Raw genomic sequence first — 26341 nt, 5'->3', positions numbered from 1 at the left:
ATTAGAGCCAGTGGTCCAAATGAAAATGACCAGAAGAGGCCAAATGTATAACATTCTCAATCTCTTATCAAAAATAGATGGGAATAAACACACATATATTTAAGTACAATAAAAAGTGACTAATATGTTTTTTCTAAAATCCAGTCCCATATAGGTGTTGGATCCACAGAAGTAATTTAAGAACGGTTTATTTGAAGATCTCTTTGTGCAATTTATAGATTTCTCAGTGTGCTTAAGAAATGAAGTTATTACATTTTTTCTCTAGTAATGCACGTATGCCTACTTTTAATGATATTATGATGTTTACTACTCATAAGGCCATTCTTTCTTGAGTATAGCCATCACTTTCTGTTGAAGAATTGATTTCACACTTTGTTTAAATGTACATACTTGTTGCTATATGAAATGTATGACTGAATATCATTGAAGATTTAATAAGAATGTATGTGAATTTGGTGAGGTTTTCTCAGCTTTTAGAGTAGCCCTGTATAAGAATACTTATGTTTAGAAGGTTGTTTGCTCTTCAATCCAACTAGCAAATGGGGCATGGGGCAAATAATTCATTCTCATGCACATGTTTCTAAAATAGTTCTTACTAATGTTTGAGATAAATTAAAATAAAAACCAACAAGAACATGAAAAGAGACTAAGAACAATGTTAATGTGGCAATTTAAACAAATTTGGTTTTCCAAATGACCTTCCATCTTTCACAACTTTTAACAGCATGCAAGATTGCTATCCTTAGTGCCAGATACTATCAATCTGGTGTGGAAAACTTAAAACTTTTTTCTAAATGTCTTTAAAGCTGAGGTGGAGAAGAATGACTCTCTGTCACTTTCAGAAGGGTCTAAGGTTGAATCATGGCCATGCTGTCCTTCCCCATGTCACCTACTCTTTATCTAACTTAGTTATTTCTTTTTCTAGCCTGTACCATGCCCCCAGATTATTTTCTATGGTGCTTTACATTTGAAAGAGAGTAGATGATGAGGGTGGGGATGCTTAGGAGGGCCAAGAGCCCTAAGTATTTGGAGGAAGTAAATTAATACAGCTTCTTAATTAATTTGGTGCAATTAAATTCTAGACATTTGGAATTTTAGTTACTTCTGATTTTGCCCTGCGTTTTGCTAAGAATATGTAGCTTTATACTTGCTACTGACTTCACTAATCTATTCCATAGTGAGTAGAATGTAGATCATTAATATATTTAATGTGTAGCCAACAATGGCAGATACAGAACATCCAAAGTAATAGGATACATTCAAGGCAGATCTGGCCCAAGCCAATTACCTTTTCTCAGTATGGTATTCTGTTGTGTCTAAAACCCTGGAGGATAAATGAAATCCTTTATGGTATCTGTCACCTGTAGGGTAGGATTATGAGTTATAGATGTAGGTCTGTTTCAAAAAGGTACATGTTCTTTTTCTATGAAAATATCTAAAAAGTTTACCCAACTTTATTTTTAATGAATAGAACATTGTACCAAGACCTACCAAGGTAGACCATTATAGTGATCTCTAATCCATAGCTCTAGTCTTTCACCATGGGCTATTGAAGCACCAAGAAATTAAGTTGCCTTTCTCTTTTTCCTCCTTGCCTGCCCTCTCCATTGTTCTGTATGAGAAATGATTCCTTGAGGAAAATTTTAAATTATCCACTGCAATTCAAAACTGTTAATTGTTTTTATTGCATTTCATTTTTTGATACATTAATGTTATACCCTGTACCAACCAGATACGGTCCCAAAACATAGGCTAGAAGCAGATTCATAGTTGCCTGTTTTGTAAGTTCTTATTTTTAAAATTCCTGGTAATAAAGATATGAGTCAGCTTCTTAGAATAATTTGTCTATATGAGAAGTGAATGGGGAACCTTGTGAACATCCTCCAGTATTGCTACCCTTTTCCCATCCTATGCCCCCACCTTCCCAACACAGAAGGTAGGTACCAGTTTATTCCAGGTGGAATCTTCTCAGCCAGTAATGACTCCTATATGGAGATGGCCCTGCAATTGAAATGCTTTAGCATGCCCCTATTCATTTGGTCTGATGCTATATGCAATTCTAATATTCTTTATGGCTTTAAGACTTCTTTGTAAATTGTTTCCAGGCCACCTGGTTTGAGATTTTTCTTTCATTTTTAATATTGGTAATTTGGAATGGAGTTCCCCAAGTTGCAAGATAGGCCTGTGAATCAAAGTAATGAATTACAATTCACTAATTTCTGCCAGATCAATGTGAGGTTGGTTGAGGAGATAGAACAGTTCCCAAGGCATGGCTTCATCATTTCGTTATTTGAAGCGTATTCATTAAGGGTGTATCTCCACAGTACCACTCTCCAAGTCTGTCCTAATTATGGAAACCATTCAGCAGTGGTAATAACAGTTATGAAGGAAGAGGGGGGCATACTAGCAGTTAAAACCATTATGTTTGAGCCTTGAAACTAATTAGATATTTCATGCTTGGAAGAAGTATTCCTAACAGGCTTTATGAATGGATGCTTATGCAGGAAGGTCCTCTCATAGTAAGGTAAGAGAAAGAGAAAGAAGGAGGGAGAGAGGAAGGGAGGGAAGTGGAGGGAGGCTAAATATACAGAATCAGTGTCTATTATAAAATATAGGTGCTCAAAAGGCTACAAATGTTATATCCCTATATGTATAATCACCTCTATTTCCAGGCTTTTGAGTTTCCTTATTTTTAAAAATGTGGAACAAATCTGGAAAGACAGTGATATAAAAGGTTATCTGTACTGATCTACCTCTTTGACAGAGGTAATGAGATGCAAGGACATCCTTTATGGAAGAAGAAGTCTCCCTTGGCCATCAAGGCTTAAATTGTCCTCTCTGCCTTCTCTCTGTCAGAACATAAAGCAGTTGCAAACACTTGAGAGAAGAAAAGAAAGACATGGCCCTGTGTTTCTGATGGGAATACAGTAGATTAATAGTGGAGCTTGCCTGACTGTGGAGTGGGGGTTCCCTCTCACACGTGAAACTGATCTGACAGCTGAATTACTCATGGGTCAAGGAGATCCTTGTGCCTCAACTGGCCCAATTAAGTTGTGGTTGAGACGAGACGGAGAGAGAGTGAAGATAAAACGGCCAAACCACTTAAGGATTCCCATTCCATGCCACTTTTCCAAAACATGGTGGAGTACAGCATGGCTAAGACTAACCTGACCTTTAAACCTATCAGCCAAGGGCAGAGTGACTTCAACTCCACCTCTACTAAAGATAAATTGATATCTATCTCTAAAAACTTCATAAAACAAACCAAAAAACCTAGGATGTTTTTTAATGACTTATTGACTTTTCAGATTGTTCTTTAAGCTGTTTTTTAAACTTTAAAGGCAACACTGATAATGAACGCTTCCAAATGGTAAAACAGAAAATCCCCTTCAAATATAATCGGCCTGTAGAGGAGTGGCTGCAGGAAAAAGGTAACCGTCATTAAAACTTTCATTTTAAAATCATTTGATCCTAAACCCTCATTTTTAAAGCCTGCAAATAAATGTTCCTTAAATGATAATCGCCTGCTGCATAAATGACTGTTTTAATTTTCATTATAATTTGTGTCAGCTTCCACCTGCCATATGTTGATAAATCATGCTATAATACATTGCCATTAAAATACAGTTAAAGGGACTAACTTCTAGTCTGCTATCAGCATGACAAACACAAACAAGAAATTCCAGGAACTTCTAAAACAGAAATGTATTATGGCAATTTAACCACTGCATGACATTATTTATTAATTTGTTTTAAATTACCTTTTACACCAAAGCTTTCTAAAAAAGTTTCAAAAGTGCTTTTTAAACTTACACCTTGAAGCTGTTTTGGCTTGTAGCATGGTTAACAAAACAAACAAACAAACCAAAAAACCAAAAAACCATAGATTGACTCTTGTAACTTAAACTACTTAAAACAAATATTATAAGGGGAGCATTTTTTTTAACATTTGTTCTTAAAAGATGAAAAAGATGAATTTTGCCTTTAAAACCTACAGAGGCAAAATTATTTTCTAAGAGATTAATTGTGTCCTAGTTGCTGACTGAAACTAAAAACAAACACAAACTTATTTTACACTTTGGTTGTGTGGATACCCTTGTGTATTTGATGTTTTATGCAACAAAAGTGTAAGTAGTTAACATAATGAGTTGGAAAAGAAAAGGTTCATGAAAGGCAAAACAGCAGTCTCTGATTTGCTGGAGACAACAACCACTGTTAATAAAAGAGGGCAGCGGTTATAACTGATGTTAGAATTTTCCTGTGTAGCTTCTAGCTGTTAGGAAATAAACCATTGTCTTTCAATGCAAAAAAAAAGTCTCTAAGAAGATATTTACTCTTTTTTGTTATTGTTGAGCCAATATAAGCTACTCTTGTCTCAACACCTTAAGGGAGCTCTTCACATTTGTAGAGATTTCATTGAGTTATATAGAAGAAGTAACCAGGTATATTACTTAGTATACAACTGAAAGAGCAAAGGACTACTACAGTTTTAAGTTGGAGGAAGACATTCAGACCTTTAAACGTGGAAAATCCTCACGGAGTCTTAACTGTTTGCCCTGTTTTTAATGTATGTGGTCTAATTAAAAATAAGAATAACTCTAAAAAGCAAATAATTTTGTTTAGTAATCATCAGCTCATAAAGTCCCTTTAACATTGAAGACAATGATTGCCTCACTTTAAACAGGAAAAGCAAACTAGATGCATGTCTGAGTCTCATGTGCCTGAGAAACTTTTTTGTTTCTTTCAATTTTATGTTAATAATATTTTATTTTACTCCATTGCCTTTTAAGTCTAAGTTTAATAGCATGCCAGGCATTTTCATTTGTATAAACCATTATAAAGTTATTAGTAGGCTTTTAGTTTTTCTTACAATAGAATTGTTATCCGTTGGCTTTCACATAAAAGGATGCTTTCAGTTATTCAATCTGAGGGGTTGGGATGTGGGGGAGGGGTGGTTGAGTGGGACGGGGGAAGATATCCTAGTTTCTTAATTAAATATATGTGTGATGATATATGCATATAATATTGAAAAGAATTATTTTCAACCCGTGAGTTTCTCTTCTGCATTTTGTTCGCTGAAAAAAAATGTTTGTTGTAATTTGGGTGAGTAACATCTATTCATTCTATTATCTTGCCTCTTCCTCTGCCTAGCTAACCTTCCCTTCAAAAGAAATAAAATATACCGAAGACTTGTAAAGACGATGATATAAAGGGTAAAGATAGATGGATGATTAGACAGATGCATTTGGAAGTATTTGGAATGCCTGTTTGGAGTCATTTCTGTCATTGGGGAGGAGAGCTGGGTCATACCTTTCCCAAGTCTCTTTTCTGGCTCTGTCTAGTATTGACTAACTTTCTGACCTTAGACAATCCACTTAACCTCTCTATATCTCAGATTTCCCATGTGAGGACAGAAAAAATAATACTGCCTATTCCCCAAGGGTGTTCTGAGGTTTAATTAATTAGTCTTTGTGCAACACTGACTGGAGACATGCAAAGATTTAATTTAAGCAGTATGTGAACTTGATGTCCAAATGAGGTAATAATTAATGACTTCCAAGAGGATGGGCATCTAAAACAAAAAGTAACCTGCTACAATTCCTGTACTGGTGTTATAACAAAATTTTGTATTAAGAAAGATAAAATAGTTCTCAGATTAGGATATGTATACGTAAATATGCATATGTGTATGTATATATATGTTTTTTATGTACATATAATGGTCAGTTATTATCAGTTATTATAAACATCTGATCATAAGCCATGAGTGAAAATAATGAGAATAATGAGATCTGGCATTGATTTTGTGAAATCTTGGGCAAATGATAAAAAGAAACTGGTCAGTTCTTCCCATTCTTCATAGGGAATGAATAGTGATGGTTATTTCTGTTATTCACTAACCCCTGTTTATCTGAGAGATAAATTGATCAGAGGAAGGGATGGCAGGACACTGAGAGTGCTCTACTATTCCTTTACTGATTGCTTGCTTTGCCATTAACCACCTAATCCAAGGTACAGGGGGCTAGGAGAGGGTTTTACTACAGCAGAAAAGCATATCTAGCCAGAAACAGACCATGAAACAAACAAGCAAACAGAAAAACCAACACTTCCTATGGCAAGATGAAAAACTGAAACATAGAGAAGCCCCTTTACTGTCGCACTCCACCAGGGTCTTATTCTCAAGAAGTGATGAGTCAGATCTCTCTGGGAAAGTAGCTGTAGTCAAGAGTAGAGGGGCAGTTTAATCTTGCAGCCCAGGAAACCTGCCTTGCCTTTCCTGATGCTTGGATCAGTCTTGAACAGGCAAAGAGCACTTTGTGGAGTGAATGATGGCAAATGGAATGAAGGAGACTCATCATCTCTAGCCAGTGTAATTCGGCTTTGCATTTCAGTTTTCTCTGACCCTCTTTTTATTTGTAAGCATTGGCATAATAACACCACTGGAGAAATAAGATGAGAAACTATTATAGAGGTTATCATTGTGAATTATTTTCAAGAATATTAGAATGTGAGATTTTCTACCGGTAATCAAGTATAACTGTTAACTTATCACCAGTGCTGAACTATAAACAAAATAAAGAGATGGATAAATATTATGATTGGCCAGCAGTTGTGTGCACGGAAAGTATCTCTTGACATTAAGGCTGTCTAATGTAAGACACTGAAATTTTATCCTAGAAATCTTCTACTAGGCAGCTGCTTCTAATTTATTATGTTAAGCTGCTTCAAATGCCTCTGTGGGGTTGAGGGAGAATTTACTTTCCCCTTCCATCATTTCATTTCTTTTGTAGTAAGCTCAGGGCTTCCAGAAAAACAAAAACAAAAACAAAAACAACCATTAACAATAAACAGTAAAGAAGTATGAACTCCAGCAGATTACTTAGTGTTATTATGCATTGAACTTTCTGCTGCATCTTGTGTGAAGAGGACAGAGGACAAAATACAGACAATGATGCATATGCACAACACACTAAATGAATTGCTGAGAAAATGATGAAAATCTATGAGATCTGTTTTGATTGCACCCTTGGGATCTGGGTACTTCTGTAATCATTAAGGCCAGCAGATCCCATTTTCAGATTCTGGAGATTTTTATAAGGTATAGATCATTTTCACTATAACAAAGTTCTTTGGCCAGTTCACCATACTGCAGTGTTGAAAGCTTCCAGAAGGGTATTATTTAGAAATCATTCTTGATTAATGGGCACTATGAGTCACCCAGTGAGCAGAATTAACTCTTGTCTAAGGAGTATCCTCTGACAGAAGAGCGTTCTCTTCTCTGCCACTTCCATTTCTTTCATCGTTATACATTGAGAAGGTATTTCACATTATACACCAGGAATTCAAGGATAGGTCAACAATGTGTAGCCTTGAAGACCATATAATAGTGGTAGATTTTTAAAGCCCAAACATGACATTATCCCTCTACTGATATTGAAAATTATAAAGCAAAAAAACTCAGTTGTTAAAAACACTCTCCTTTTTATTAAGTAGGCAGAAATAACAAAATTGTTTCTAGTTATTTCTAGCTAAGGTAATTCGGGTGATTAGATTAAGAATGAGTGGAGCATTGTTTGATCATTAAGTGGAGAAAAATTCAGAAGGCATATATTTAATTCCATTATTACGTCTTTCTTTTTTCCTTTCTTCATATGGAAAAGCAAGATGAATTAATCTGGAGAAATAACAGTAAAGAAAGCCTTAGCATGTTGCTGTTCTGATAAATTACAATAAGTTTTAAAAAGCCCTTTGAGTTTTCTTGGGAAAAAAAATCTTGTACTTGAGAGAGAGTTTTATAAGTAGAAAGAGTTGGGAGTAATTTTAGTTGGGTTTCATTCTTCTAAACTCTATACTGGTATGATTTTTTATTTTGATACTTTTCAGAGTGGTATAAACGGTGTCAACATGGAAACTCGAAATAAACTGAGCTACTGATACTCTTCAACTCACTAACACACCTCTATGTCATTTTAAGGAGTTTTGTGTGTTGCTTTCTTCATTAATACCCATCCACTTTAAAAAAATTTATTAAATCTGAAGGACAACTTCCCCAGGACTGGAGCATTGCCAATATGCTTATGTTTCATACTGAGGGAATAATTTAGTTGTGGGTCCATAATCCATCCTCCTAAAAACAAATTAATAGAGATAGGAATTTATCTCTCATGATTTTGTTAAACAGAAAATAGAATATTATGCCCTATGAAGATTTATAGGAAATGTTTGGTGATGAGAAATGATATGTTTGGTGACTAGTAGTTCATTTTTACAAGTATGCAATGAATCCAAGTCTCTTAACTAAAATTTAATTTCAGCTAATTTAATTATCAGACCTACTTTTTAAATTTAGTTTTCTGAGTCACCTCACTGAGTTTTTTTGGCCATATATAATTATTTTCATTCTCATTATTTTACTTCATAGCTTTAAAAATTAATGCAGTAGGTATCTGTAGTTTATTCTGGTCAACACCTGATTTGAGCGTTTCTTTCTGTCATCCACCATTATATACCCAAGAGGACTGTAATACTTCTTATCATTGCACCAAGTTTTCTTCTTCCTCACTGTAAAGAAATAGAGACTTGATTGTTCAAGTTATCAAAGATTTTCAGCTAGACAGTGGAAGAGATAACCATAATGAAATGTTACTTGCTAATGTCAGTACTGAGGTTTTGTTGTCTATTTTTTCCTCCCCTTCAATTGCTCAAGGAAGCCTGTTATGATGCCTGGTCCATTTAGACCAGGTAAGGCAAACAGGGAAAATGTATGAGAATAATAATGTTTCCTCCACCCAACCCACTAGGCCGGCAGTTAACCATCTTCAACACTCAGGCGCAAATAGCCATTGGTGGAAAGGACAAAGGACGCCTCTTCCAAGGCCAACTCTCTGGGCTCTATTATGACGGTTTGAAAGTACTGAACATGGCAGCTGAGAACAACCCCAATATTAAAATCAATGGAAGTGTTCGGCTGGTTGGAGAAGTCCCATCAATTTTGGGAACAACACAGACGACCTCTATGCCACCAGAAATGTCTACTACTGTCATGGAAACCACTACTACAATGGCGACTACCACAACCCGTAAGAATCGCTCTACCGCCAGCATTCAGGTAGGCCTTTTTCCAAGTATTAATTGCATCTGCATTTTTATCTTTGAAACATTGTTATCATGGTCATTGTTTCATGTAGCTAAAGAGTTTGAATTACTATGTAAGAAGGATGCCTGCCAATACTCACAGTAATGAGACCCAGGAGAAGAGAAGGGTGAAGTCATTGCTAAAGAAGTCATAAAAGTCTGTGGCACTCATGGGTTGTTATTCTTATTGTATTTATCACTGAAATGGTAAAGTCGTTATTCAAAATGAGCAATGGACTACACTTTCAGTATGAAATACTCTCTCCTTTAATTTTATTACCTTTTCTTTTCAAATAGCAGAAAGGGAAAGGAGGGGAAGGAAAATTTGTTATCATATGAAAGCCTATATCCTACTTCAATTTCATTCACATTCTCCAGATGGCTTTGCTATAACATGAATCATTCATTATTGAGGTCAATGGGTACCATTAAATCAGGGGAAGTTAAAGTTAGAAGTGCAACTAATCCTTGTAAAATGCAGTCTTTGTGTTTGTTATCAAGTCCTCATTAATCATGTGTCAGGTTTGTGCCCATTTTGTTTTCTTTATATTTGATCCAGATACTAATTACAGTAGAAAATTGAAGGTTTGAGTTTGGCTATACCGGAAGTCCTTGCTTTTGTGGCAATTTTTTTTTTTTTCCATTTGAAAGTAATTATATCCAAACTAAGGTTAATACTTCGCTGACTCCCTTGGCATTTGATAAATCTAGTTAGTAGGGAGCAGGAGGTTAACTGAGTTATTAACCTTAAATGCTCTGGCATACCATAAGACATTCCAGTTGCTTGTGGGACAATTACTTACCCCTAGCCTAGTTAGTGTTTATAGAACATTCAGTAGATTAGCACTTGCCCCATTTGCTTCTTAGTTTTAAGACATTATCCAGGAGCTCAGTTGTGTCTTTAACATCACCCTTACATTGACTCCAATGGACATTGTTAACTTAAAGTCAATAATCAATTATACCACCTATGTGTTCCCATTTTTCAGAATTAAATATATGTGAGCTAGGTAATGGTAAGTGTATTATCTGTTGCCTTCCTTTTTCCTTTTCCTTGAGCAAAGACAGTTCTTTACATGTCTCCATAGTAACAATTTGAAGCTGTATATGCTGACAATGTCATAAGGGCAATTTTACGGTTTTCAAAAGGCTTCTAAAAACCTGGTTAGCATAGCACTGTTACAGTCACACATGCTATTACATGCATACCTACGCACATGCTCAAGAGAAAAAAAATAGCTCTTCTCTACTGATATTAAACCAGTAACTCCTGACGCCTTGCTCTACTCACTGAAAAGAAGACAAAAGGCAATATATATTTCTATTATGACTCTCTCTATCTCAAGAGCAGATCTGTTTATTGTTGGTGGAAGGATAGTCCTGTCTGCACAGGCCTTGGCAGACTTGTTTTGTTTCTGTCAGAACGTATTCTGCTAACTCTGTGGGAAGCAGAGAAGCAAATGGCTTTTTCTTCATAGGAATGGCTGGTCCTGTAGTTCTTTTTAAGTCCAAATTTTCACTGACCTTGAGATGATTTAATGTTATATGGGCATTTGGGAACCAAGCCATAGTAATTATTGGTTTTTGGCTTTCCCTCCTGTAGCACATACATAAATGGGAATGAACTGGGTGAGTTCCTAAAGTCTTTCTACAAACTAAGAAAGTCAGAGCTTTGGAAGAAAAGTAGGGTACAAGATACAAAATCCTGCTAGTGATTATAACTCTAAACATTATAGAACGTATGGCCATTTTAGAGGAGGTGAACAACTGGGAATGCCTTCTCCAACAGCCTGTCTCTGGCGTGTGTTTCTTTAAGTCCAGTCATAATTGAACTACATTTGTATGCTTTTCCTTTTACTTCTACCAAGTCTGCAAAAATGAGTTATAAACCTGTTGAGACTCTTTGGTTTTAGGGTAAGTACATCTTCTTGGAGGAAAGCTAATAGCCTACAAGAATTGATTAGACTGGGATGAGGGGTTTAAAAAGCCCTGGATTTTTTTGAAAGACTAACTAGAGGAAACAACTTTGTGTCAAGGGTTTTGGAAATCGTTTTTGTTCTTGACCACTAGTCATCAGAACTCCGCCCTGTGCTCCATAAAAACTTAATAACCTCATCTTCAAGCCTAGTCTGGTCTTAAACACATTCTGTTGATCACGCCAAACCTATGTTAGGCCTGGGAATCCAACAACTACTGAATTCTATTCAAGGTTTAGGACAATTCCCAGACTCCAGAGACTACAGGTAAGGAAGGTCCTTCCCGGATGCATTAATATGCCTGTGTGACCCCACTACTTTTCTTAGATGAGGAGGATTCATAAAGGTCTGATCTCTGGGAGATACTTCAGAAGTGAGTGGGGAAAAAAGGTAGGGAAGACTGGATTTCATATTCACTTTTTTATCTATATGCGAAATCATACATAGAACATTTTCCAGATGATACCACTGTCTGTCCTCTTTTGCTTTAATAACATTATTAAAGCAAAGTTTTCCTAAAATGAGACTCCTCTAGGAGAAAGAAATTAAACACATGGGCCCACCAGTATAAAAACCTGTCTGTTTGAAAATCCTCTAGTTCTTTCTTAAAACAAAAGCGAAGAAAACATCCTTTCAGGAGTTCTTTTCTGGTCGACCCGGGTTAGTGGTGATTTCAGATAAAAGGAAAACTGTAAAGTGCTTTCAGTGCTGCTCTTAACTGTGTGTGAATGTGAACAAGTAGTTTTTGAGATGGTGTGTCTCTCTAGCGTTATAGCCTCTTAGAAGTAATTAGTGCTTTGATCTTTCTGATTCCATTTTGTTACAGGTAAGAGTGTAGAACTATCTGTGAATAACCTGAATGATGTTAATTTACTCATAGCAATCATGCTCAAGCATCAGGTCTTGATCCTACATTGAGAAGGATATCTCTAGGTACTCTACTGAATTTTAAAAAATTAAGATGTGCATTGAGAAAGCAGGTGTGTGAGTGATAATTCTCAAGTAAAAGCCTGGTACTTCATAGGTGCTCAGTAAATATTTACTGAATACATCTGAAAACAAGACAGGCTTTATTACCTACTTTAGAGTCATTTAACAATAGAAGGTAGTATAGCTTGAGGAAAGCTTTTCCTCCACAGTGATCAGGGTGCTTTGGCCAAATTTGTTGTATTTTTTCAGTGATAAGACTATAGCATAGTGATTCAGTGTATGTACTTGAAGCTAGATTAGCTGGGCTTAAAACTTTGTTCGTCCTCATATTAGCTTACATGACCCCAGACAAGTCATGTAAGTTCTAGTTAACTATTTCTATGAAACAAACTTTCCCATGACTTGGTGGTTTAAAACAATTATGTCATTAGATCTCAAAATTCTGTGAGACAGAAATTTGGGCACGGTTCAGCAAGGCAATTCTTCTGCTCCATCTAGAGAGATAATTGTGTTCACTCAGTGGCTGAGTGAGGGTCAGCCCTGGAGGGTCTGGCTTTATTCACATACCTTGTGCTTTGGTGAGTTAACTGGGAAGATGGGACTCAGCAGGGCCCTTTTCCCTCTCTATGTGTTCTCTGAGATTCCCCTTGTGGTTTCTCCAGCAAAGTAGATGGGCTCTATTTACAGAGGCTCAGGGCTTCCAGGGAGAGTACTTCCAGGGGCAGGAAGTAGAGGGTACCCAGTTTTACCTAGCCTGGGCTAGGTAACTGGCAGTGTCCCTTGTACAACATGCTATTAGTCTAAACAGTCACAGAGCTCTCCTAGTTTCAGAGGAGGAGACATAAATATCACTTCTCAATAGGAGGAGGAGTAGCAATAATTTGCAATCAACCTAAGTCTACCACATTACTAAGGCTACCACATTATAAAGTAGGGAGGGTGGTATACTTCTAGTGGCTATGTTATGTGATTGTCATAAGGATAACTGAGTTGATATAAGTAAAATACTTAAAATAAGTGTACCATTCAGAGTAAGATTGCACACATTTTAACCATTATTATTATAGACTGTTTCCCACAATTGGTGTATTAAATCAAGATCCTCTCAGGAAAATATCTGCCTCAGAAAATGGGGTAGAGTAGTGGCTGTAGTTTAGAGTAGGGGCTAGGAAGTTTGGGGGAAATAGAGATTTCAAGGTAGATCCAAGTAGAATTTAGGGGCTGAAATTAGTCCTGGCAAATCAAAATTTCTGTGATCTCAGGAACAGGCTTCTCTGACACCTCACTACCCATCTTTCTGTTTTATTTTAAACCAACTTAGAGTTCTGTGAGTCTTTGAAAATATGTTCTGTCTATCCACATGTCTTTTAAGGTTGCAAAGAAGAGAAATCCAGGTTCCTTACTTTCGTGGAATTTACAATCTAAATAAGGCAAGAGGGTTTGACATGAGCTATCAATATGAAGTAGTGACTCATAAATGGCTCTTTGTGTTGGGGATGGCAAGTGGTCCTTGGGGTGGCTTGACTGGATCTCATGCACTCATTCTACTAGGCCTTGTTGTAAAAAGAGAGCAATTGGACAGGTGGTAAGAGGAACATGTTCCTGGTTGGTCAAATGTCAGTCAGAAGCTAAGTTGTTAAAAGCAGAGATGATAATCTCTGGGAGAGATAGCCAAGTCCAAGTAGAACAGAGAATGCATAAGAGGGCGTTTGTGAGTAACAAGGGGTCCAGAATCAAAGTATTGGCATGAATCTTTGCCAATTGGGAGAGAACCCAGAGGGGTAAACTGAAATGGGCTCCCTGTGTATCTTACTACCAAGAATGCCCCAATAACTGCACAAACACTTCCTCTACAACTGACTCCAATATTGGTGGGTAATTATCATGGTGCTAATAGGTCAGCTTCTAAAATAGAAAAGTTCAACTCAGTCTACACTCAAATTCCTTGGTCTTCCTTCTGGATAGAAGGAAAAAGTGAGAAACAAGAGTCTTTTACCACTAACATGTATTCTTTTACCTTAAGCCTCCACCCTGAGTTATCATCAGGAAAAAAAAAAAAAAAAAAAAAAAAAAAAAAAAGCTCAGTGTGTTCTGTGCAAATCGCCATTTGGAATCATTTATAAACTATTAGCAGGATACTGATCATGACATACTTTTTCTGTGTCGGGCATTGGTAAAGTCACCTTGACATTGGCCACTGCTGTCTGAAAATTGCCAGAAAATCACAATGCTCAGCCTGGATTGGAACTATCCTTATAAATAGTCAAAATGAAAGACTTAAGAGGTTTGTGAGATTTCATTCTCATCTCGAGCTTCACAAACTTGGTGGTTGAATGTGAACCACTTTTGAAAATTCCAGAAGGAAGCCACAATTTCTCATGCTTTGCAAAAATTCTTATGGGCAAAGTACTTTTAGCTTTTCAATGTCAGACTGGGGACAGTAAGAAGCATGCTTTAGCCTTGATACTGATGATTACAAAACAAAGAAAAAACTTTGGATTAAAATGTTGATCCTGCGCAATGTCTGTTCTGGGTAGAGTCTCAGTGTGTTGAAGAGCATGGGCTTTTGCGTCAGAATTTCTGAGCTGGACTCCAGGTTTTTCCAGTTACTTAGCTGTATGTATTAGTCTGTTCTCACACTGCTGTAGAAAACTACCTGAGACTGAGTAATTTATAAAGAAAAGAGGTTTGATTGAATCACAGTTCCGTATGGCTGGAGAGGCCTCAGGAAACTCACAATCATGGTGGCCGGGGGTCGGGGTGGGGAAGCTGCCCCCATGATCCAGTCCCCTCCCACCAGGTCCCTCCCTCTACATGTGTGGATTACAATTCGAGATGAGATTTGGGTAGGGACACAGAGCCAAACCATATTACTGTATATCTCTGGGCAGGTGATTAGCCTCTCTAAGCCTCAGTTTTATTATCTGTAAGAGTGGCCTTACAGTACCCTTCCCGTAGGCTCCTTGTAAATAGTAAGTGCAATCATGTGTGAAAAGCACCCCATAACTTTACACCAAAAATTTCACATAAGGAAACCCCTTCAGCCTAAGAGACTCTCCCAGAACTCACAGATCTCCCTAGAGCTTAGCCTTCTTATAGGGCTGGATAAGCCCAGGAACAATTCTGTTTATACTCATACAGACTCGCAAGGGCCTGGATCTCTTCTAAGGGCCCTAGATTGAATCAGAGCCCCAAGCTCATCAATCAGGAGAGATTGCTACTGCAAGCTCTTTCATATTCTGGAGTGGGAACTGGCTTTCCTGAACAGTTATAACACGTAGACTATTCTATTAGGTCGAAGTGTATGAAACCACTATTTTTGTGGATCAAAATGGTTAAATGTTAGCAATATCACATGGTTCTACGATGACACACAGATTTACAGCATGTTGTTATCAATGGCACTTCGAGGCCCAGACTAGAACCTCAGATTTTCTTCAGGTCTTCGAATAATCAAAATGCCTTGCACTGGGAGACAAGATAGATCTACTTTATCCCCAAATACTGTGCTACAGCGGCATGTAGATCACACTGTATCAAAAGTGGTTATACTTACCCAAAGAATTATCCCCTCTGGGTTCTTCCACCTTTTCCCTGCTACAGCTTGAGAGAAATGACATAAGGAATCTACACAGTTTTCATCTCCTCACTTTTACCACTAGACAACAGAGCCTCCAGGGGAAGTTTATTTTTAGGATCAGGGTTCGACTAATATTGATTAACAGCCTTACATAATGTGAGGCTCCAGGGTTTGTTCTTTTCCTGCCAAGCCTCATAACTGGAGAAGAAGGCGCTGAAGATTTGTCAGTCTAATTAGACTTTAGCTGCCAGCCAAGAAATATCTTCTGTCTTCTCCTTACCCTTACACAGGTACTTTCTTTTTCCCTCTTAGTGAATAATTTGGGGGGAAAGAAATGGCACTCTAATTTACTTGTTGCCTGGTAAGATTCTCTGGTGACATTTACTCTCTGGAATTGCATAGTTCTAACAACAACAGAAAAAGGAGCTTGATGGGTTTACCTGTCTCTTAAAGACTTAGATGTTGGCAGTACAAATAGACCAGTGAAAAGAGTACAGTGTAGTTTCTTTTCATCCTTCTTTTAATACGTAATTTTGGTGGATGGAACACACGCTTCCCAAAACCAGGTCTAGTGAATGAAAGGGTCCTGATGGCAGACAGGCTGGAAGTCTGGAAGCTCCCAGGAGAAGTCATAGAGATGCCCTTCCAATTAGGGGATAATACTTATAGGATGGAATTTCCACCATAACTACTAATAAAGTGCTGGCTATTATTTCTAGGCATCTGAACATCTGGGAGGGAAGTGGGGTCAGCTCTTGGCTACCCACAGGTGGAGGTCCCTGAGTGTTTTTAAACCTCAGGGTGGTTTTTCTAATTACCTAACAGACTCTTTAGCCAAAATCTAAAGCCAAAATCCTTGCTGTGTGGCATATGGTTCTCCTCCTTCCTATTGCTCTGACCATATTTTCCAACACGTTGCTCCAATCACACAGGTCTTCCTGATCCTTCTTGAACACAGAGCCAGAAGAAGGGTGAAACTGGTGAGGTGGGATTATGCAATTGCAAGCTTAGATTTTCATCTTAAAATTGATGTGACATTTTGCTTTTGCATATTTTTTCCTGCATTAATATTGATTTTAAAATATTTCAGTAAAATGATTGATTGATCTTGAAAACAAAGTTTCAGCAAACCCTCCTTCAATTTTACACTCATTCAATCTTCCCAGCCCTGCCTGAATGTGCCAAGCCTGCCTGTGCCTTTTCACCTGCCATTTCCTCTGCCTGCAACAGCTCTTCCCTGCTATTCACAGTACTCACTCCCTCACTTCACCCAGGTTTCCGCTTATATTGCACCTTCCAGAAAGGACCTCCTTGACCATCTGTAAAATACAACACTCTATCGCCTTTTCCTGTTTTGTTACTTCTCATACCACTTATCACTGCCTGACATTTTAGCTCATATTTATTTGTTTATTGTCCCTATTTAGTAGATTGTGAGTTCTAGGCTGGCAAGATCTTTGTTTCAGGCACCATAATAGCACAGTGCCTAGAACAGTAGTGAGCACAGAGTAACATTCAGTCAATGTTGGTTGAAAGGTAGAAATAGTTAACCATCCATCAGTACCTTCTCAGGGAGTCCACAGGCCACATGATATTTACAGGCTGAATCCAAGCCCCTGCTTCCCAGGGGCCACTCCCTCATGAGGCTCACCAGTGAGGGGTGGGCATCACTGGTTTTGCTGCTCTTGGATCTTTGCCGTAGGAATAAGGAGTCTCAGAGATATCGCCTTGTCTCTGGCATGTAAGATTATTTTTGTTGTCTTCTGGTCTTGTTGCCTAGCCAGAAGCAAGGGCTAATTCTAGCACATATAGTTTCCAAATCACTTTTGGAAATGTAGTATCACCCACCTTTCCCTTTCCAGTTTCTTCTTCTTTCTTTCCAAATAACCGAATCCTTAATTCTCCTAAAACCCACTTTCAAATATATGCAAATAAACATTACTTGGTAAGGGTGGAAAATTAACTTGAGGCGTTTTAACTTTTTTTCTATGTGTTTGGGTAGATTTTAGGAGCCTCCTACCTGCTTCTAGTTCCTACTTTTTTTTTTTTTTTTCTTTTGGTCTGTTGGGAAAAGGGCTTATAGGGTGCCTGCATAAACTGGCCATAAAAATATGGGACAATAAGTTGTGGACAGCCACAAGAGGCCTCTGAGGAGGAAAGCCTCCTAATTGTCATCATGTTCCCATGCTCAGAGTGAGACCTGCTCTCCTATCTGTAAACACTGTGTTCAAAGGAGAAAGACACTGCTTTGAATTACTGAAATGTGGCCAGATATGCCAGCTCCTAGTTAGGCCCACTCCCCACAGCTGCTCTCCCATAAGTTAAAGAATAAATCAGTAGTTAAGTTTATGCTGCCTCAGCACAAAGAAAATTCACCGCAACCGCCATTGCTATAGATTACGTGTATGACACACCACCACCTCCCTTCACTGTTTCACCCCTGAACATCTGCTTCTTAGATCTAAGTGACTGTACTCAATAAATAGTGTGGAGACCAGAGCTTGGTGCCTTTGCAGCCTCCATTTTACAATTGGCCCCCTGGCGCCCCACTCTTTATACACTCTTAACCTGTCTCTTCTCATTCCTTTGTTGCCACCAAACTTCGGGTACCCTATGGGTGGTGCTGAGGCTGGTCCCCGACATTGGTCTAATGGCTGAGTATATTGTGTGAGCACCATTTCTTCATGTCTGCAACCCTATAATTTGGCCCTGTGTTTACCCATTTTTAGTGATAATTTGTAAGAACATTGATGATTGTGAGAAGGAACAGTATCTATGTTGCTCATCATTGGACATTTAGAGCCTACAATGGTGCCTGCCACAAAGCAGGGCTCAAAAACATCAGTTGAAGAAAAATAAATGTGTTAAATGAATGAACGTAAATTAAGCAAATGCTTATCATCAGAGTGAAGAGGCAGTGGGGGCCAATATTATTTATTTACAAAGTAGGCAAAGGCAGTTAGGAGGAAGCAGCCTGGTATGGAGGAAAGCGCATTGAAACAGGCATCAGGAGACTTAGCTCGTGACTGGAGAGGTGCTTAAAACCATGACTCTAGGCAGAACTTAATTTCCAGCTGTAGAATTTTGGCCAGGGTCCTTTGTAGAGCTGCATTTTTTTATTATCTGAAATAGAGTGATGATTTCCAACTTCAAGGGTAGGTTAAGATAATATAAGTCAAGGGCTTAAATGGGTGGGACTCAGTCAAAGATTATTATTGCTGTTGTCTTAAATGGGATTACAATCTAGGTCTCAGCTGATCAACCAGTATTGCAACTAAATTTTCTTTTTTATTCTGTTGTTAGTTTGTGGTCTCTGATATGGCAATTAGCTTCCTTGGGCCTATGCGCTTATCCTCATAAAATAAAAAGTTTTGTTTTAACATTATCTAACATAGTGTCTTGCACACCCACGGGGACAGTTAAATCTAGGGGTAAATGAATTAGAAGAAGGAAAAATTGAGAAAGAGAGGAAGACAGCAGAGATGCTCTGTAATTATTGCGATAAGAATTACGTGCCCATTTCATGGATTTGTATGGCTTAGGTTGAGAGGGATGAATAAAATATCTTTGATATAATTAAAATCATAATATAAACAATATTTTTCGATATCTCCCCTCTTTGCTGAAAGCTGTCGGGTGGGGCATCACAATGACTGCTTCTATATAAAAGGTAAATTATAGATGGCCCTCTGCGTATGTGGGATTGCATCTGGGTTCAACCAACTGTGGATCAGAAATATTTTCAGAAAATCGTATCTGTACTGAACATGTACAGACTTTTTTCTTGTTATTATTCTCTAAACAATACAGTATAACAATTATTTACCTAGCATTTACATTGTACTAGGCATTATAAGTAACCTAGAGATGATTTAAAAGGCACAGGAAGATGTGTATAGGTCACACGCAAATACTATGCCATTTCATATTGAGGAGTTGAGGATTTTGGCATCCATGGGAGGCCCTGGAACTAATCAATCCCCCACAGATGCTCAGGAATGACTGTACTTGATAAATGTCTCTTGAATCATAAAAAAAAGAAACAACCAACCAATGGTTCCAATTTAAACTGAGGTTCCAGAATTGTTTTTTTTTTTTTTCTGAAAATATATGATGTTCTATTTATATATAATAGGAAAATGACTTCAAGCAGCAATTGTCACTTGCCAGGTGTCAGGGCAGATATTTCCATTCTGTCTGTGACAAGGCAGTGGGAGGGGTGGGATGTGGTTTCATATCTTTCTGGTGCATGTTTGAATGATTGTAAAAATTAGAAACACACTGAGGCTGTTATGACAGCCTCGACTTTTGAAACCTTCTAATTAATGCCTTGGGTTGTCTAGAGAGCTTGTTCTGTTAGCTAAATGGTGAATGTAAGGTTCTCCTTGATTTTCTCATCATTCATGGATGAAATCATTGGGGAAATAAAATGATTGGGGAAATAAATGCACACCACATCTATGGTGGCTAGCAGTCACTGAATTACTTGATGGGAATTTGATTGACTTGTGTGTATAATGCAACCTCTTATATCTCTGGCCCCATCTTACTGTGTGTGTGTGTGTGCGTGTGTGTGAGAGAGAGAGAGAGACATAGGGAGAGAGGGAGGATGCTCATGTGTTTGCTTGTACTGTGGAGAACAGTGCTTCTTAAACTTTAATGTGTGTATACAGATCACCTGGGTAATCTTATTAAGCACAAATTTTAATTTACGTCTGGGGTGGCATCTCAGATCATGCACTTCTAACAAGTTCCCAGATGATCTCATGCTGCAGATACGTGTATCTCACCATAGAGTATAGAGCAAGGCTCTAGGAAATATTTACAGTTCCTTGCTGAGTAATTGTGGCATCTGTTTACCTATCTCTTCCAAATGGTCTTCCCAAACTTAGCTCAGTTCTCTTCAAGACAGGAACTTTTGTTAACCCAAAGTATTATGTAAGTGAAAGGGTGGATACCTCACTAAGGATTAGCAGAGAAAACCGTATCCCATCAGACAGTGATGCTCCGGGTTTCAGATGCTCCTTACTTTACTGCATACCCCCAAGGCAGATGGAAAAATAAAAGTAGGTAGAATTTAACTTGTCATAATATTTAACCCCCTTTCTGAGAGGTGACCTCCAATGGAAGCAGAAGGATGTGAATGATTTTAATCCACAGTAACAATGGGGAACCAGTCTTGACCATTTGAAGCAGTATAAATGTATAAAATGACAGATTTTTCTGTTCTACCCCTCCACTTTCTCCTCTCAGATACTGAGAGAGACACACATTCATGCACCCACAACTCACACTGGAATGCACAATGAAATTTCACCCAGCCTTTATCTTGGGGCTGCTGTTCTCATGATTAATGCCCCACTGGCTGGGAAGCTATTCCACTGAAGACAGGCAAGGAGAAAGGAAGATGCATGAAATATATCTCTGAGGCCATTTCTCATTATTATTATTATCATTATTAGTTCCTTACTACCCTATCTATCCTGTTACAGAATGCTTGATCTACTGGCAAGGGGGAGGGGATGACATTTGAAAGTAGATTTTATGAGGGAGAAATGAGCAAGGACAAAGAGAGAAATAGACAATTTTTATGAAAGAGAATTGACCTGGATGGGGTTTTTGTTATGATTGTTGTCCTTTATTTGGGGGTTTGTTGGTTTTATTATTGCTGTTGTTTTCCATTTAAAGTCAAAAATAATAGATGCCTCCATCTGTGGCTTCTGATTTTTTTCCCTAGGCATTTATTTTTGCATGTGTTCTTTTGTCTTTATTGAATCTCTCTCTGCTAGAATCAGTATGATACAACTTATGCAAATTGCATCCCTGACCATTTATGCAAAAAACAGAATAATTTCGTTGCTCTGTAACTCTCTTAATATAATTACCTCCCTATCCTGGTTGATTTCAAGCTTTTGAAAGGGCTACTTAAAAAAAATAATAAAAATCTATTTATGTATTGTATAAATCAGTGTCTGATTCTCTCCTGTTTCTCATTCAAAGAAAGGGTGACTGCTAAATGATTTCTGGCTCTGTCATTTCAGAGGACTGCACAGCAGTGGTCCTAGTTGGGAAGACAGGGCCACAATAAGAGTGTTATTGTAACACATGTGTCTACTGACAAAACGGCAAATTCATTAGCCTATGCAAGGAGTACTATGATCTGATTTAAAAAATGCTGTACTTCCACAGTCTGGTTTATGAGGACATGAGATGTAACTGAGGTGCCCCCATGTTACTTCAATTTTAGTTTGATGTTGAATTTGATTAACAAATATTTGAGCTATTTGAGTGCCTAGTATGGGCTAGGTACTGTCCTGGGCACTTGAACAACATCAGTAAACAAACAGACAAAAACCCTCTTTTCTTGTGGAGAACATATTCTATTCCACTAACGTTGGGTGTCTCATAAGTGCAAGACTTTGGAGAAATAAAGAATGAAATAGAAATGTTTCTACTTTAAAAGAATACACAGTCTGGTACTGTTCTTAAATATTTTCAGGCTGTAAGCAGACTCACTTGTAGCCCAGTTTTTTACAAACACTTTAGCATGCTGATTTAGTACAGTTGCAAAGGCAGCAACCATCTATATTTACAGAGGTCTATTCCAAGAACAGGGTCTTTAATTTCTATTCAAAAAAGACCAAGTTTCCAATGTAAACAATATATGTTTTGACTAAAAAAATAGAAACTGTAAAGCAAGTTACAGTAAAGTGATTGAAACATATTTTAGTCCTGGAGACTAAATTTGCAATGTTTATGGCAAATATCTTCTTGTGTTGGTTTGAGATGAGTTTTACGGAATATTTATATTGGAAGAATCTCAGAGATTGAGCCCCACACAACCAGATGAGCTTTAGAGATGGGCCATTCTGGTTTCAAGTACTAGTTTCCTTGCTCAAAGCTGTATTTCCAGGGGCAAATGGCTCAACCACTTTATGAAAAATGTAAACAATATATATATATATATCTTCTTTATTTATTTATTTATTTACAGAGATGAAGTCTCACTGTATTGCCCAGGCTGGTCTCAAACTCCTGGGCTCAAGTGATCCTCCTGCATTGGAGTGCTGGGATTACAGGTGTGAGCCACTGTGGTTAGCCTAAGTAATACAGCCACATAATTTAAAAACTTGAACTGTGGCTAGATACCCCCCTCAGGGCAAAGGCACCACTTTAGCTGCTAGAATGCTGGCTGATGGCTGTTGGCTAAATCCTTCACCAAGAACTGCCTTTGACTATTGAAGCCACCTTGCCCAAGGTCAAGCCCCTTCCTGAGGGGTGGCCCATATCCAATTAATGACGGATGATGGAGCTGGGGGAATCTATCAAGACTCAGCCCTTTGTCTCAAGACTGGATAACTGGGAAGGTCCTTTTAGCTACAGAGTTTCCTAAGGCCAGCTGAGGTCTCTATTGCATGAATGTTCACCTCCCCCTTCTGCCCAGACTCTGATGTCACTCTCCCCAATCTTCCCAAACACGATACTGGGCCTCAGACTTTCCTTTCGGAAAACCCAGCTGAAGATAGCATCGTGAGACTTAAAATAAGAAAACCATAATAACAAAAGAAAAACAGTAGTATCTTTCTCACCTTGCCCTAAAGTTCTGCTCTATACTGGTAACCCTTTTACATCCTTTCAGACATTTCCCTTCATAGTTCTAGCAATATGCTTGCATTTCTATTTCTTGACTTTTTCAGTTTTACATAATAACTAATGACTTCTGCTTCTAAAAGTAAAGGTTGAGCTTTCTCATGCTCTCCCTGCCCTACAACAAACACACACTTTTTTACCTTCCAGTTTCCCAATAAAATTCTATCACATTTCGGTTAAATGTTCAGAGTTTGTTATTTTGGCTTTGTAATATCACCTATTGAAAACAATGTAAGATCATACATGAACTGACTTGTTCCACAACTATTCACCAGCTGCAGAGAATGTGCCAGACACCGTTCTAGAGACTGAAGATACAGCAGTGAAAAACAACAGACTATATTTCTACCCCTGACAAAACATTCTACTGTTATGACTATTTCTGTTTTCCTGTAACTCTTTGTTAATGAATACCCTCATTATCTCACTAGCTTATTTTTCCAGCCACCCATCAGTGCTATAGACAACAGCTACAAAAGTCATCACAAGATAAACAGACAAGAGTCCATTATTTCTTTTTCTGTCTTGGAGGACTCCCTTCTGGAGTCATCTGACCTCCTGCTCTAGTCTGGGCTGGGTGCTCACTGAGCCTGCCTCACAGTTGTCATCCTGCGTCCTCCTTGCTCCTCATGCTGGAAAATCCCTGGGCCCTGCTCCTGTATTAAATGCCTAGTTTCAGCTCTCTTTATTTCCTCATTGTCAAGGTGCACATTGTCCTGTAGCCTCCTGAGAAAGGATAACTAAAAAGTAAAATCATTGAGACATTGCTCATCTGAAGAATGTTTTATTCCATTCTCACCCTTGATGATAGTTTGCCTGGGAAGGACTTGTATGTTGGAAATTATCTTCACTAATAAATTTAAAAGCATCCATACAATGTCTTTGGTTATCCATTGTTACAGCTGTTGACATCACAGTTTGGTGTCTAATTCCTTGAATGCACAGATTTTTACTTTTTTTTTTCCTCTCTCTGAAATCTCCTTATCAATGAACCTCAAAGTAGCATTTACAGCTCAGGTCTTTGGAACCACATGCTGCTGCCCTCTATAGTTCTTGCTTTTGTGTAGTTGTGGTTATTTGGCAATTAGCTGCCCTGTGTTGGCATCCTGACTTTGGTATGATTTGATCAGCTAAGCTATTACTGAACTGTAACACACACACACACGCACACACATGCGCGCACACACACACAAATGAATAGCCATAATTAATTAGCATAAAGTTTTGAGGGTAACCAACATGGTGTAGTAGAGATCTGAGATATATATATACACACATATATACATATATATACACACACACACACACATATGTGTGTGTATATATATATAAACTAGCTATCACTACACAATTCCAGTAAGAATTCCTGTACCACCAATTCCCTCTCTAACCCAAGGCAAAATGTTCAACTCTTTTTTGTATTCCCTTAAAAGCCCTTATTTTTTTTTTCAGTTTCTCCAATAATGTTCATTTCTTAGCCACCTCAGAATGATGATTAAATAATAATATGTATAAACGCCTTAAATGTTTTACATCCAGAAATGAGCATAAGCTCATTCCTCTGCTTCACACCAGATGCTTATATTTTTGAGAGGAGTGAGGATTAGAATTGTCACTCTGGAATTTTTACGCTACAAAATGTCAATCAATATGTTTGCATGTCACTAGGTTCCATCCTACAGTGTTTGGAGATAAAGTCTTTTCATTTGGCTCCCAGCTTTATCACCATAATGTATTTATTTACTTTACCTTACATGTGCTAGTTGGTAGGAACTGTAGAAAAAGAATTACTCCCACATATTTTCCGCTAATGAGGAAAAAGAAAATGTTCTAAGAAAAAAGAAAGAAAACAAAAAAAAAAAAAAAAATGCCGAATTAATGTTGGATGGATATACATATATAAGAACTTGCTACCAGTACACAATTCCAATAAGAATTATATATACACACACTGAAAATAGAATTTGATTAAATAATTACACTAAGTACGAGCTACATTTTACTTCCATTGGAGGAGAGCTAAGCAGAAACTAGTGTGAGACAACCATGAATAGAAAAGTGCGGAAGGAATTTGATGAGGATGTTCCCAGGGCTATTTCTAACCAGAAAACGAAGCTGGAGGCTTTGAAGTAAATCAAAATATTTGAAGAAGAAAGAGGATAAATAGCAAAACTCACTTCCAACATCATACTAAGAGCACCATGCAGCCATATAGAAAAAGTGTCATTTTTTTTGACTCAAATAACTATAGGGAGATTCTTGTTTTTTTAATTAAGAGATTTGAGGTGACTCTGTAGACTACCTATTTTTATGTGGCATTCAGCAATATGCCTGCTAATAATTAGAGGGAAACGAATCACATAAAACAATGCCAGTCATGCCGTTGATAAAGAGGAAATTAAAGTGTGATTGTGTTTCTCTTTCTCTCCCTCATTTTCAGTGAGCCACATTCTCTTGTTCTCTTCCTCACCTGATTAGGCATTTTTGTAAGGGAATTTGCCTCTGTCCTCTGTTGCAAACATTTTCCTTATCTAGCATCCTTTTTAAATTCAAGAGACACTTTCCTTTGCAATGCACTATGAAAGGCGATTGTGTTAGAGAATATCCGAGATGGCTTTGTCATGTCTGGTGCTCTTAAATCCTGTTGTGTCCTAAAGAGCCCAGTAAATGAGGCTGAGGGTGTGGTTTGACAATTGCACAAGGCCTCAGCCAGCTCTCCCAGACTGCCCCAAAACTCCCCGAGGAGAGAGAGAGAGAGAGAGACCCAGGTGGTGATGGAAGTATTTTTCCTTTAAAAGACTATGGAGATTCTGGCAAACCTATATTTTGGGGTTGCTTGCAAGGCAGAGGTGGCATTTGAAAAGCCAGGGGTCTTTGTAGCTCTTTTATTCACTACCTAATGTGAATTCAAGGTGGTGGCAGGGAATTGAAAAGGGAAGATTATTTAGTCAATAAACACTTAATGGCTACTGCCTACTGTGTGGACATACCTGGAGAGAGTTAAAAAGATAATAAAGCAAGGGTAGGATGCTTGTCTTCATGGTGCTTATATCATGGGAAGAAGGCATGA

General features: G+C 37.9%; 1 protein-coding gene across 5 annotated transcripts in view; it reads left to right on the top strand.

The window, feature by feature from the left end:
- NRXN3 (neurexin 3) overlaps positions 1 to 26341 on the top strand; it is a 1638519-nt gene that overhangs the window by 1470195 nt on the left and 141983 nt on the right. For 4 of the 5 annotated variants that reach the window (XM_011949472.1, XM_011949473.1, XM_011949474.1 and 1 more), the window contains one exon: positions 8802 to 9109. In XM_011949472.1, the coding sequence (XP_011804862.1) occupies positions 8802 to 9109 (308 nt within the window). Of the gene's footprint in view, positions 1 to 3341; positions 3432 to 8801; positions 9110 to 26341 lie in introns of all 5 variants that reach the window. The other variant, XM_011949476.1, reaches the window with a different exon arrangement.

The sequence above is a fragment of the Colobus angolensis genome, unplaced genomic scaffold (genome assembly GCF_000951035.1).
Source record: "Colobus angolensis palliatus isolate OR3802 unplaced genomic scaffold, Cang.pa_1.0 Scaffold3, whole genome shotgun sequence".
In the NCBI taxonomy this organism is placed as follows: domain Eukaryota; kingdom Metazoa; phylum Chordata; class Mammalia; order Primates; family Cercopithecidae; genus Colobus; species Colobus angolensis.
The sequence above is the reverse complement of the archived record's forward strand: the minus strand, read 5'-3'. Positions and strand labels throughout refer to the sequence as shown.